The following is a 14,804-nucleotide window of genomic DNA, read 5'->3' as shown; positions in this document are numbered from 1 at the left end:
TCATTCAGCAAAGTATGTAAGCGCTCATGTATACATAAAAAAAACTTTAATAATAAAGAAAACTGTAACACAATAGCATACTGTCTGAGATAAACTAAAACAGCATCATGAGGCAAAAATGAAGCAAGAGTGACAGTTGATCTCTCTGAACACCCAAAGGGAGGGGCCAATTCCAGAACATAACACACAAGCCCCACCCACCAGATGCCAGACGTTCTACTATTCAAATTAGACCCCAGTGTTTTTCTAACAGTTAGCTCTTGTCACCTTTGTTAATCTAAGACAGTGATTATGTGTGTGTGTTTTAGTACGTTTTTTTAATTGAAATTTTGTATAGTAAAAAAAGAACAAACAGAACTGATCTGGTACCATAACATAGTACTTATAGTGACAGCATGTGCAATAGGCTAGCTATCACAAAACACAGGTACACTTCAGGGTGGAGTAAAATTATAAACAGTTATCTTTAACTAGTGTGCATATAACTGATACCCATCATTATATGGCTTGATGGAGGTTGTAGTAAATGCCCATCTTTGTTAGCATATGATGTAAATGGCTACCATATTATATCAAGTTTGCCTTTCTTAGCAATTCCTCTAGCTACTCAATTTGATATGTCTGTTGTGGTGTGTGTCTGTGTGTTTTGTACTTCCCTTTAATGGTTGGTTGGCTGTAAATAAATATTTGATTGATTGATTTGCTTTAAGCACTCTGGAAAACTTAAGTAATATTGTTATGCATACTCTGCTCCCTTCCATACATTTCTTCCAGGGCTTACGAGGTGTTCCTGGGATTGATGGTCCAGAAGGAAAGCCTGGTACACAGGTTCCCATTCTATACTACCTACTTTGCTATCCTTTTTACTTGACCTGGCCCTTGCCGTGCTAGGCAGTATCTGGGGTTCATAGACTTGAATAAGGGTGGGTGGTCTGTATCCAGCCTAAGTGAATTCTGTGTGTATTCATTCGTAAGTCCATTCTGTTCTATTTCTGCATCAATCTGCACTTTAAAAAAGGTAAAGAAAGTTACATTGGGGTTTTTTTCCAGCCAAGGTATACTCAAAGTAGTAAATCCACTTGAATTAATGCACCTATGTGCATTAATGACTATGTGCATTAATGACTATGACTAGTACTGAATGTAACCCACTTTTAAAGAAAGCATTTCCCCCACAAAATATGCATTTTTGTATGGTAAGAGTAGCTCCACCCTCTGGCCCTGTCCTCCACTAGCATATGACCATTGGAAGGCTGTTCATAAGGGAATGCAGGCTTCAGGCTGAAAAAGATTCCCTACTTCCTGCTCACACCTCTAGCAGCAGTGCATTTCCCCCAATAATTTTGGAACTTGCATCTAGTTACAGTAAATATTAAATTGCTTTGGGGTGCCGCATGAGAAACCATTAATAAATGAAATATAAAATGTTGTTGCTGTTCTTAAGCACCCCTGCATAGCTTCTGCCCTTGGGTGGTTGGTCGGAATGTGGAATGGAAGTCTTCATGCCATCTTAGTAGCAGGGCATCTCTTTGCATACAGAAAGTCCCAGGTTCAGTCCCTGACATCATATCCAGATAGGACTGGGAATGACCCCTGCCTGAAACCATGGAGAGCAGATGCCAGTCAGTGTAGACAATATTGAGCTAGATAGTCTAGTGCAGGCATGTCAAACCTGCGGCCCTCCAGATGTTTTGGCCTACAACTCCCATGATCCCTAGCTAGCAGGACCAGTGGTTGGGGAAGATGGGAATTGTAGTCCAAAACATCTGGAGGGCCGCAGGTTTGACATGCCTGGTCTAGTGGCATGATTCAGTCTAAGGCAGCTTCCTATGTTCAGTGGCAGACCTACATTTTTGAGGCCCTGAAGCTTGAACTGATATGGGGGCCCCTTCTCAACCAGCAACAAGGTCTGGGTAACCATCATTATCTTCTTCAATGGGTTTGTTTACAATGATCTTTACAACATCTGTGCTACTGACTTGTTGAAACACACACACACACACACACACACACACACACACACACAACCAATCAATTTTCAGTCATGCAATTCAAATAACACCCACTAGACCCTTTTTTAAAAACAAAAAACAAAACAAGGCCCTCTGAGATTAGGGGCGCTGAGATTAATTTAAGCTTCATTAGTTTCATAGTAGATCCACCCCTGCCTATGTTCCTATACTTAATGTTGTTTTAACTTATCCTGCAGGGTGTTGTTGGTGCCATGGGGAGCTCTGATCAACACGGCCTGACTGTGAGTAGAAAAGTGTGTGTGTGTGTGTGTGTGTGTGTGTGTGTGTGTGTGTGTGTAGTGATTCCGAGCTTTTCCACCAACACCAAACAGAGTTACCTAGTGCTACCAAGCTGTAACAGTCATAGTATATTGTTTCACTACATACCATCAAAACTCCAGATGTCATTTGCCCTGCAATCTCATTGGGGGCCAGTAATTGCCTCCCTGGATCAGAAATCACTTGCCAGAGGCTGTTTTTTGTTGGTGCAGGAAGGCTTGCTACTGTCTGGTGGGAATGCTGAACGGGTCAATCATCCTGAGAGGAAGGGAGGAAAAGGCCACCCCAGGGCACTGCTCCAGCCTGACTTTTCACCCCCCTCCCCCCCCGTTGCCCCAGTATGATCTACCATCAACTGCCCCGTGATGTTTTCATATGTTAACATTGCTTATTCTGTTCAACTTCCGTTGTTGCAAGGGCAGGAAATTGTGATCACTGCTTCATCCCCATCACCTAAATTGGTATTGCATGCAGTGAATCCACAGCTAGCTGCCAGCCATCCTTTCTGCCATTTGTACATCTGTAACAAAACATCTGCTGCTGCTAGTGATGCCTGCAGTGTTTTTATTTGTTCTCCTTCTATTTTCAGGGCTTTGTGGGCTTTCAAGGTGACAGGGGACATGATGGACCTCCTGGATCAATGGTAAATGGAGTCTCCTACTGTGTGTGGATACAGAGATGTGCAAAAGCTCTCTGAAGCTTGCCTATGGGAAATGAAGCAATAAGATGATGATGATGGTGGTGGTGGTGGTGGTGGTTAGATTTATATACCACCTTTCCTCCAAGGAGCTCAAGGTGGTATATGTGGTGCTCCCCCCCATTTTACCTTCACAAGAACCTGTAAGGTAGGCTAGGTTAAGGGACGGTGACTGGCCCAAAAGCTTTTCTGGTTTTCAATGTGCCCATGATCCCAAAAAGTTTGATGAGCTTTGTAATAATGGAGTGGCATGGCGGGGGGAACTGTGTAGGGTCAAAATCTGAGGGCTGGGCACCTCCCCCACTCTGCTGGCTCTCTTCAGGGGATGGACCCTCTTCTCCCCTCTTCGATGGTACCCCTAGGTTTCCATCTCTACAGAAAGTAATGAAGCTGCTCCATTAGCTTTGTTGCCAGTACCACGCCCAATTTAAGACGTTAACACTGACCTGAAGAAACACATTTGCCCTCAAATGGCAGAAGGAGCACCTCCTCTCATCTCAAACTGCCCAGGTGTTAGGATCAGCAGAGTAGGTCCCATTTGTAGTTTTGCCACGCTCTTTGCTTCGAAGGATGGTGGCACACAAAAGGGCCTTATTTTCAGTGGCCCCCACATGGTGGTATGATCTCTCCTCTATAGTGTATTCTGTGCCATCACTTGCATGCTGTGCAATGATTGGTCAGAAGACGGACCTCTTTACCCAGGCCTTTGTTTGAGAAGACTTCTCTCCACCATTCTTACTGTGCAGAGTGGTGAATGTGTTGCCCAAGAATCCTGCAATACTAGAGCTGGCACCGGTGACAATTTATTGGTGCTCCCAGTGTGATGCATCACCAAAGTCAGCAGGTAGTTTTCCATTGCTTAGAAGGCCTGATTGCTTGGTTGAGCCCCAGATTATGCCCTCTGGACACTGTTTTGATTACTTCTTTTTCCGAACAGGGCTGTCCTGGCAAAACAGGGGTCAATGGAGAACCAGGTTCACCAGGACTGAGGGTAAGAGTTGATAAAAATAGATTAAATCTATTCAGATTTTATTCTCTCTGTGTTACTTTGTTTATTAAATGCATATCACACCCTTCCTCCCAAAGGATGGTGCATCAGTAATAAAACAGTGCAATTAGACCAGGTAAAAACAGTTAACAATAAATTTCTAAAAGAAGTTAAACACCAGTTGATAACTTCTAAAAGCAGTCACTTTATCTCAAATATAATAATCTCAGGGCTGTCATGAGCAGTACCTTTTATTTTTCAAAATGCCTGGATAAATAGGAATGTTTAAAAATTCCTTCTGTGAAAGTTATCAATGCAGAAACTAACAATGATTCAAGACAATAATTTGAGTTTCTGGGTTTATCTTTTCTTTTTCTTTTCCCCTTTCCCATTCCAGGGCCTTCCTGGCAAACCTGGTCTAGAGGGGCTACAAGGGATTGTTGGCATCAACGTAAGTGATGGCTCTTATCCAGAGAAAGGATGAGAGACATTCAATTCACTCCACATTTAAATGGGAGCTTACCTAATTTGCACTTCCTCCAGCTGAACCACAGCCATTCTTTGAAATTCACACATCTCTGAATTTTGTGGTGCAGTTCTCTAGCCAAGTAATGGGCACAAAAATGTATATATTGGGGGTGAAGTGTGCAAAAATCAAGCAAAAATAACTTTAAAAAGCAACTACATATTACTGAGAGTAAACCTGCTAAAATCAATGGACCTAAGTTAGGTCCACTGTGTTGGGTTGCACTGGATACAACCTATAATATTTGGGGAAATTGCTTAATATACATAGTCTTGCAGAGCAAAATTGCATACACTAAGAAGTGTTTATTAGGAGAAAATTGCACCTGAAGGCTGATGAATTTTTTGTGAGGACTTTTTATATCACAAGCTGATGTAAAAGGGTGGCATGCTGAACTTACAACTGGAGAAATGAGAAACTGAAATTGATATATTTGCCCATACTTACTCCAGAATGGGGACCCAGGTGGCGCTGTGGGTTAAACCACTGAGCCTAGGGCTTGCTGATCAGAAGGTCGGCGGTTCGAATCCCTGTGACGGGGTGAGCTCCCGTTGCTTGGTCCCAGCTCCTGCCAACCTAGCAGTTTGAAAGCACGTCAAAATGTAAGTAGATAAATAGGAACCGCTACAGTGAGAAGGTAAATGGCGTTTCCATGTGCTGCTCTGGTTTGCCAGAAGCGGCTTTGTCATGCTGGCCACATGGCCTGGAAGCTATACGCCGCCTCCCTCGGCCAATAGAGTGAGATGAGCGCGCAACCCCAGAGTCGGTCACGACTGGACCTAATGGTCAGGGGTCCCTTTACCTTACTCCAGAATGGGGAAGATGGATCAACCTATTTCCCTTCTGACTTAGTTCTGCATGTACTCAGTCATGGCCTCCTTTCCCGCTGTATGCATGTTTCTTTTGTATACACAAAATCACATTTAAGACATTTGCACTTCTCCTTAAAGCACACTTTTTGTTATGCATTCTTTTCCTATAATACATTCCTATGTATGCTCCCGAGTGCAAGTTCTCCTAGGCATGCATCTGTGTAAGCATTAGTTTAAAAAACTATTTTAAAAACTGCACCACAAACTTCAGAGAAGTCAGTTGGTAGTCAACCTCCAGCCCTCCTGTGCCCAAGACCAACAGACTAGGAGTTCCCTTTAGGTTGTGGACCAAAAGAAGTTCTGCTTCATCCTCAGAAAGGAGGAGACCTGACCTGTGAAAAGTGAGGTGGGCCACCAGGAACATTCCTTTCCCATTAATTCTTAGAACACCTTTTTTTTGGAGTCGTAGTATTAGGAATCATAGGATCATAGGATTGTTGAGTTGTAAGCAACCCTAAACACTATATAGTCCAACCTCTACAATACAGGAATCACAGCTTCTGACAGATGACCATCCAACCTGTTTAAAAATGTCTAATGAAGGAGAGTCCACCACTTTCTGAAGGAGTCTGTTCTGTTGTTGAACAGCTCTTACCATCAGAAAATTTTCCTGATGTTTAGTTGGAATCTCCTTTTTTGTAACTTGAATCCATTGGTTTGGGCCCCACCCTCCAGAGCAGCAGAAAGCAAGCTTGCTCCTTCTTCCATGTGACAGTCCTTCAGATATCTGAAGATGGCTGTCTTATCACCTCTAAACCATTCCTCACAAGGCTTGATTTCCAGACCTTTGATCATTTTGGTTGTCCTCCTTTGCACGCGTTCCAGTTTGTCAACAACCTTCTTAAATTGTTGTGCCCAGAATTGGACACAGGACTACAGGTAGGGCCAAGGCAGAATAGAACAGTAGTATCACCTCTCTTGATCTGGACACTATACTTCTGTTGATGCAGCCTAGAGTTTCATTAGCTTTTTCTGCTGCTGCAGCACACTGTGTGTTAAGCTTGTGGTATACTAAGATCCCCAGATCCTTTTCACATGTAACAGAGGGCTTACTGGTATTAACTTGACAAGTGCTGTTAAACCCTTACATTCCAGGGCTATCCAGGATCATTTGGCGACAGAGGAAAGCCTGGTCCCAGGGGCAAAAAGGTAGGGGCTGTCAGAACATTTGGCATCAGGAGATTAAAGGTTTTCCAGGGCCAAGCAACATTACTGTTTATTTATTTTTGCAGATTTATAAATTGTTCCATAGCCAGAAGCCACCCAAACAGAGCAGAATAAAACCAAATGGAATATGATACAAAAGATGCAGACCCTAAAAATGAGATAAAATTTAAAAGACACAGATTCTTAATAACAATATGAAATACAAAGATACAAAGCACCATACTTTTCCGTATATAAAACACCCCCATGTATAAGACGCCCCCTATTTTGGGGGGGGGCTCAAATTTAAGAAAATGGGGAGAGATGGCACAGAGTTGTTGAGCTTTTCTGTGGAAGGTTGCACAGAATTATAAGGGGGGGTGCCGAAAATCGCTTACCCGCACGCGTCACAAAATCCGCTTCTCATCTGTCCCCTCACCAATAGAAGCTCCCAATTGCCCGCCCAATTCTTGCAGCATCAAAACCACCCATTGACACAGCAACCAATAACACAGAGAATAGACACTAGCAGCCATGGCAGCAACCGAAGAAACATCCACCCTGTGCATTGCCCATGTATAAGACGACCCCCATTTTTAGCAGGATTTTTACTGAAAATAAACTGGTCTTATAGACGGAAAAGTATGGTATCTACAAGCAATAAAACCATTTCTAAAAGTTGTTCAATTAATATTCCATAAATGATTGTGTGGTCTTAAACAAATATGTTGCCGGCTACTGCTTAGTGATTAAGATGCTAAGTACCTGTCTTAATCTCAGCTGGTAGCTTATTTCAGAGGTCTAGCTCTGCAACACTAAATAACATCTGTACTATTTTAAAACGCTATTAAGATATACCACTTCTCTTTCTTAACAGTAAGCGGCTGTGAAGAGTGTGGGATCTGGGCTGGAACAAGGGGAGATTGTTCCCTATGTGTCGTATGCAAACACTGACCTCGTTTGAGGCAAGCCTGGTGCAGGGCTCAGGCTGAAGGATAAAGAAGAGCAGTGCTCTGGTGTTGCTTCAGCAACAACTAACCGTAGACTGAGCCCAATATGGGAGCAAATAGTTCTGTCTCAGTCATAAGAGCTACCAATACTAAATTGGGACTTTTCCCAGCCTTCTCCAACACTCTTTCATTCTAATGGAGTGGAGGAGACTCTGGTTGTACCGGTACTTCTGTGATGGCATCCTCTGAGTCAGGCTGGATAGCAGTGTGATTTCCTTGGGCCTGGGGGGCCCTGGTACCAGGGGCCCCTCTTCTGGAAGTGTTTTTTGTAGCATTGTGTGTAATTCTTATGCAAGAGTCAACAATCTCATCTCCTAAGGAAGGGGAATTAGATCCCAGGGTTGTGACACCATGGAAATTTCCTAACGAGCTATCCCTCTTCCACAACATGCTATTTGCTCACAAAAAACCCTACTTATTGTATTTTTCCCCTGTATAAGACTAGGGTTTTTTAACCAAAAAATTAGGTTTGAAATTGTGGTTCGTCTTATACATGGGTAGTGCTGAGGGGTGTTTTCTTAATTTGGAGTCCCCAAAAATAGGGGTCGTCTGATACATCGGGGTGTCTTATACACGCACAAATATGGTACATCTGTTGTCAGCAGGTATTAGTGAGATCTGTGTGCGTTTGTTCATGCACTAACCATATGGGGAGACCATACTAACACTGATGATGGTGCTGCTACTGTATGTAAGGAAGTGATCTCATAGTAAACTATGCTTTCCTGTCCTCTCTTCTCTCTACTTCCCCCGCCTTTTGCCATCTTCACAGGGAGAGCCTGGAATCCGAGGCTCCACTGGATTTCCAGGCGAATCTGGTTCCAAAGTGAGTGTTCTTTTCTGCTATGCTCCCTTACTCCTAAATGGTTGGAGGCAGTGATTCTCCTGAAAACCAGTTTTGGGGAAGCCACACAAGGGGAGAGGGCTCTTGTGCTCGGTTCTGCTTGTGGGTTTCCCCATAGGTATCGGGTTCAACAGTATGAGAACAGGATGCTGGACTAGATGGGCCACTGGCCTGATCCAGCAAGGTTCTATTTATGTTCTTAACTTCCCCAGTTCTATTGGGCTACATTGGGATCAACCGGGAGACAGAGTTCATTTGCAAGGTTAGAGAGTCCATACCCTCCAACATTTTCCTGATGAAAATAGGGAGTCCCCATTCCAGAATGATAATTTTACTATTTATACCCTACACACTTTACTGGGTTGCCCCAGCCACTGGGCAGCTTCCCACACATATAAAAACATAATAAAACATTACATTTAAAAAGCAACTTTCCCTATACAGTATTGCCTTCAGATGGCTCGGGGGTTGTGATAACTCCTTGCCCTCCCAACATTTTCCCAACAAAAATAGGGACATCCTAAGGAATGTGGGTGGCGCTGTGGGTTAAACCACAGAGCCTAGGGCTTGCTGATCAGAAGGTCGGTGGTTCGAATTCCCGCGACAGGGTGAGCTCCCATTGCTCAGTCCCAGCTCCTGCCAACCTTCAAAAGCAGTTCAAAAGCACGTCAAAGTGCAAGTAGATAAATAGGTCCAGCGGGAAGGTAAACGGCGTTTCCGTGTACTGCTCTGGTTCACAAGAAGCGGCTTAGTCATGCTGGCCACATGACCTGGAAGCTGTACACCGGCTCTCTCGGCCAATAACGTGAGATGAGCGCCGCAACCCCAGAGTCGGTCATGACTGGACCTAATGGTCACGGGTCCTTTTACCTTTACCTTTAAGGAAAAGTGGGACATTCTGGGATCAAACCAGAAACCAGGATGGTTTCTCTAAATCAGGGACGTCCCTGGAAAATAGGGACACTTGGGGGGGGGTCCGAGAGCCCTGAGTGGTCACTTGGCAGCAGAGGGTTTGTTTTTTTTTACCTTGTTTGGCTTTTCTCCCTGCATAGGGTCCACCAGGGCCACCTGGCATGAAAGGCCTTCCTGGCCCACAGGTATGTTTCCCTCCTCATCTCCATTTTTTTTAAAAGTAACATCTCCTATTTTATTTAATTTATTTATTATTATTATTTTATTCCATTCCGTCATACATAAGTTGACCTGCTCACCCTTACACTAATACTGATCACCTGGGCCTGCATAATGTGTGCCTTTGTGTGACATCATAGCTGTGGGTGAGAGCATGTCTCTACATTAAGGGCGGCTAAACTATGGCCTTCCAGGTGCAACTGAACTATGACTCCCATAGTCCCTGGCCATGGGCCACGCCGGGGCTGATGGCAATTGGAGTCCAAAAACATATGGAGAGCCACATACCAGCCCCCACAGTCCTAGTTTTAATAAATGAGAATGAAATCCTTTTTTATTATTCTTCGTGACTCACATGGCAGATAAGTGATCGGCTCTATCAGCAGTGTGGGTGGGATGGGGCAGAATCAGAGCTGTGGCACCTGGAGGGGGGGGGGTAGATGAGAATAGACCAGCAGAAGTTACCACTTTATTCTCCCTGCCACCATCCATATCAACATGCCAGTTTCAACTGATGAGTCACATTATTATTAACAGTTATTCATCACTTACTGCAGAAAATGCCTCAAAGCAACCTGCAATTTTTTTAAAAAAAAAACATACAAATGCAAAATCTAAACCAGCATCAAAAGAGCACAACTACATTATTTTAGTAAAAGTGTTCATCATGCAGTATTATAAAAGCACACCACCTACTCCACCCTACTAAACGATAAACACCACAACGTTATCCTGCTAAAAGTGCTCATCCTGCAGTACCCCACCCTGCTCAAAGATGAATATGAAAACTAGAGGCTAGAGTATGAAAAGATGGTGTCCATCCTCTGCAGGAATAACCTTCTCATTTCTTTCAGGGCAGAATGGGAGATGTGGGCCCCAGGGGATTTCCTGGAACCTTGGTAAGCATATGGTTACCTGAGCATGGGTAAGGGCTCACTTAGTCCTGATCCTGCCATGCCCCTTCCCACAGTCATGGCAAGAAAGAAGGGATCCTCATCTCTTTATGAGCTTGCAACTGAAAATGTTCTTTTCTTTCTTTATGGAATGCATTTATGCACCCTGATTCACCACCACCACCACCAAGAAATGCTTTTTCCTACTCCATAGGGACTTCCTGGCATACATGGACAAAATGGCATCCCAGGAAAGCAAGGACCAGCAGGAGAGGTGGGGTCCATTGGTCCAGTGGGAGTGACTGGTCCATCAGGGTACCCGGTATGTACATATACGTATCTGTGCCTGGATGCTATGTGGTTTGGAGCTTGGTGACAGCTCCAGGTTCAGTAGGGGGTAAGAGGGTCTTCTTAACCAGGCAGGACTGAAGGGATATCAGTATCGAAGAGTGCCCAGATGGCTTGTGTAAACAAGCCAACCCCTTTGCCCCATAGAGAAAATAATCACTGGTCTCTCTGTGCTGTGATTGAAGGACAGTTTCACTGTTACATATGCCAAGATGGAAAGCCCTGGCTTGGGGGCCAAAAGCAGTCCCCCAAGCCTCTTGAGATTCTCCCCAGACTGCACCCCTCACCAGCCCTACTTCACATCCTACTTGAGTGTTTTTACCTGGCTGGAATGGCACCCTTGATAATGCCTGAATGGAAGACAGAGATGAGTGAGTGTATTACTAGAAATTAGCCTACTACACTAGTGCGTATGTGCATTGATTTAAGTGATTTCCTCAGGTTTTCCTGATTTAACTATTACCATCAATAACCTGTAAAGGGGGTGGGGAGCATAAGAAGGAAGTACAATTAAAATAACAATAAGGAACTCACCTGCTATTTCCAGGATTTAATTTTAGACATTTTTTCTGAGTTTATCCTGGTAGGCAGGTGGAGCAACAGATTATCATCAAACAAAACAATGTTAATGTACAACAGGAGATGTCCACTTGTCCTTAATTGTAAACTGCATACTATCTTTACAGGGAACAGATGGGCCAACAGGTCTAGTGGGGCCCATTGGAGAGAAAGGAGAAAAGGTAAGTTAAGGGGGGAAGTAAGAGGATATCACCCACACACTTGTCTTCCAAGGTTGCTACATGTCAAAGAGCTAAAGGCATTATTTTGTTCTCGTAAGAGCTGGAATACTAATCTTAAAAGATCATCTCATCCCCTGTGTACACAACTGATCCCTGTGTTCTGCAGGAGCATACTCTGCAAATGCTATCCTTTCAGGAGGTCCAACAATGTTGGACTTTTGGTGTCATGTTAGAACTTAGAACTCCCTCCCATTGCATATCAGACAGGCACCTTCTCTGTTGCCCTTTTGGCACCTGCTAAATACATCCCAGGTGGCGCTGTGGATTAAACCACAGAGCCTAGGGCTTGCCGATCAGATGGTCGGCGGTTCGAATCCCCGCGACGGGGTGAGCTCCCGTTGCTCGGTCCCAGCTCCTGCCAACCCAGCAGTTCGAAAGCACGTCAAAGTGCAAGTAGATAAATAGGTACTACTACAGTGGGAAGGTAAACGGTGTTTCCGTGTGCTGCTCTGTTCGTTGTCATGCTGGCCACATGACCTAGAAGCTGTATGCCGGCTCCCTCGGCCAATAACGCGAGATGAGCGCCGCAACCCCAGAGTCGGTCACGACTAACCCTAATGGTCAGGGGTCCCTTTACCTTTACCTAAATACATGCCACTCTCCATATTTACCTTCTGAAATATTTATCCCAGTTGGTGTCAATGTTGGATTTGAATTGCTTGCCTGGAAATACCTGGGATTGAACCTGGGGCGTTCTGCGTGCCAACTATATACTCTACCAATAAGCTGTGGGCTTTCCCAGTCTGAGCAACACTGCTCTGTGTAAACCTATCTTTTGCAACCTCTATTGTTGAATACCTTTTTTTCTTTAGGGTGCCTCTGGAGGCCTTGGTGCAGCTGGTGTCAGTGGGCTGGATGGAGAACAGGTATGGAAATATAGTGGAATACATCCTCTTTCCCTCTCTCTTTTGGTTTCTATCAGGTGCTGCCCTGTTTACAATGCTAGAACCTCAATGGAGATGTATTAAAAAATACCTAAAGAGAACTCTGGGAATTGGAACTCTGTAAAGGGACTGCTGGTGATGGTATTGTCCTAGCAACTCTCAGCACCCTTAAACTACAGTGGTGCAGATAGGGCCTAATTATTCTATACACAAAAATGCAAACACATCAACTTCAGTTCTCCCATTGCAAAAAAAAAGTCTGCATGAAAATTTGTATCCATTTTCATGCAGCTTTCTCCTAATGTGAGTATTTTTTGTACACAGTTTTGGCTAGTATTAGCATTTTGACAAGCAATTTCCTTCTTTCAGAATGCGATTTCATATATGTGATTGTGCTCTGATAAGAGGGAAATTGCTTGTTAAAATGCTTATACCGGTACTAGCCAAAAGTGTCTCACTTTTATACATTTGACACACAAATGAGAACTGTGTCTTGTTTGCAAAGTGCAAATCCGGGACTATCCCCTATCCTTAATCCATACCAAAACTTTGTGAAATCCACCAACCTGTGATATTTGTGCTCTCCTTTTTCTATGTGCATGTGTGTGTTTAAAACAGAGTGCAGGATTATTATAGTGTGTTTCTTTTCCCTCTAGGGTGTCCCAGGCTTACCTGGAGTGGAAGGTCAACCTGGGTTAAAGGGGGAACAGGTGAGTGCTAACAGGTTTTCTCTTGAACCACCTGGGTTTTGAGAATCTTAAAATTCAGAGGATGTTGCTCTTGTTCTATAGGAAGAAGCTTGATAGGCATTCTATGGCCTCCTTGAAATGGCCTACTTGAAATGAGGCTGCACTTTAAATTTTAATACTGTATTTTAATCTGTATTTTAATTAATTGTTTTTATGTTTTATTGTGGTTCTGTTGGTGTCAGCCGCCCTGAGCCCGGTTTTTGACTGGGGAGGGCGGGGTATAAATAAAAATTTATTATTATTATTATTATTATTATTATTATTATTATTATTATTATTCCACCTGTGGGAACTCACATTTGCCAAATTCATTCATCTGCTCAAAGGTTCTTGTGGCTACAGTTGAGTAAAGGTTCCAGCATTTGGTTTTTAGTTTAGAGAACTAATGACATGATAGAAGTTTATAGAATTATGCATGGCACTGAGAAAGTGGGCAGAGAAAAACATTCTTCCCTCTCTCATAACACTAGAACTTGTGGGCATCCAATGAAGCTGAATGTTGGAAGATTCAGGACAGGTAAAACTAAGGACCTCTTCATACAGCTCATAGTTAAACGATGGAACTCACTCCCACAGGAGGCAGTGTTGGCCACCAACTTGGATGGCTCTAAAAGAGGACTGGACAAATTAATGAAGGAGAAGGCTGTGGCTCTGCTCTGCCTCCGCAGTCAGAGTAATGCTTCTGAATACCAGTTGGGAAACTACAGGAGGGGAGAGTGTTGCTGTGCTTGGGTCCTGCTAGCAGTTTTTTCATGGGCATCAAGTTGGCCAGTGTGAGAATAAGCTCCCTAGTTTAATCATGTGCTGCATGAAGAAGTACTTTCTTTAATCTGTCCTGATACACTGAGAGTCTGGAGGAAAAACCCTTTTGTGGTTTGCAGCTGCTGCCACCACCATCAGTATACTGTGAGTAAATCCAGACTCAATAGCAGCTCGTTCCAATGTCATACTTTCTTTATTATTGCTTTCCAGGGTAATAGAGGAGCCCCGGGGGTTCCAGGAGTTCAAGGTGGCATTGGAGAGACCGGAGAGAAGGGCCCAGAAGGGCAGCCTGGTGGATATGGAGAGCTAGGGAAAGAGGTAACCTGCACACAATTCCTTTGAAGTGGGTTTGTCAGGCCAGGTTATCAACAGCAAGGGTGCATTCAGATGTGGGGGATATTACAGGATTTTTTTTTCTGATTGTAATGATAGTCTTTCTGCTCTGTTCTCCAGTATTCCTTTCAAATTGCAGTGCCTGTTGCACTACACAACTGTGGCCTTTGGACATGCCACACTAAATTTAATTCACATCAGTGGGCATGGTGTGACACAACAACAGATTCCATTGGCCAGTGTCATTGGACTCAGTATCCGCAAGCTGGATTCATGCATGGGGTTGCTGTGGGGAATTCTGAGCACAGGGTTTGATGTTATGGTGCAAAGCCCTTTCCTAAAGAGATGTGCTTCTCTTCTACAGGGTGACGATGGGGACCCTGGAGATCCGGGGGATCCGGGACCAAAGGGGAAAAAGGTGTAGTAGGTCTGTCCTGATTTTCCCCTGTCTAGCTCCCTCTCACCAATAATCTCTCAGAATGTTTGAGTGGCTTGAGGGTATATTCTCTCTTTCCTTAGAATATACCGTA

At 43.9% G+C, this 14,804-nt stretch overlaps 1 protein-coding gene across 1 annotated transcript in view; it reads left to right on the top strand.

The window, feature by feature from the left end:
* LOC118083899 (collagen alpha-1(XI) chain-like) overlaps positions 1 to 14,804 on the top strand; it is a 31,393-nt gene that overhangs the window by 14,485 nt on the left and 2,104 nt on the right. The window contains exons 5-19 of the mRNA XM_035112927.2: positions 775 to 820; positions 2,210 to 2,254; positions 2,881 to 2,934; positions 3,926 to 3,979; positions 4,374 to 4,427; positions 6,470 to 6,523; positions 8,303 to 8,356; positions 9,427 to 9,471; positions 10,360 to 10,404; positions 10,613 to 10,720; positions 11,433 to 11,486; positions 12,359 to 12,412; positions 13,087 to 13,140; positions 14,152 to 14,259; positions 14,639 to 14,692. Of these exons, the coding sequence (XP_034968818.2) occupies positions 775 to 820; positions 2,210 to 2,254; positions 2,881 to 2,934; positions 3,926 to 3,979; positions 4,374 to 4,427; positions 6,470 to 6,523; positions 8,303 to 8,356; positions 9,427 to 9,471; positions 10,360 to 10,404; positions 10,613 to 10,720; positions 11,433 to 11,486; positions 12,359 to 12,412; positions 13,087 to 13,140; positions 14,152 to 14,259; positions 14,639 to 14,692 (883 nt within the window). The remainder of the gene's footprint in view (positions 1 to 774; positions 821 to 2,209; positions 2,255 to 2,880; positions 2,935 to 3,925; positions 3,980 to 4,373; positions 4,428 to 6,469; positions 6,524 to 8,302; positions 8,357 to 9,426; positions 9,472 to 10,359; positions 10,405 to 10,612; positions 10,721 to 11,432; positions 11,487 to 12,358; positions 12,413 to 13,086; positions 13,141 to 14,151; positions 14,260 to 14,638; positions 14,693 to 14,804) is intronic.

Source organism: Zootoca vivipara, chromosome Z (assembly GCF_963506605.1).
Source record: "Zootoca vivipara chromosome Z, rZooViv1.1, whole genome shotgun sequence".
Taxonomy (NCBI): domain Eukaryota; kingdom Metazoa; phylum Chordata; class Lepidosauria; order Squamata; family Lacertidae; genus Zootoca; species Zootoca vivipara.
This window is presented reverse-complemented; position numbering and strand designations above follow the sequence as displayed.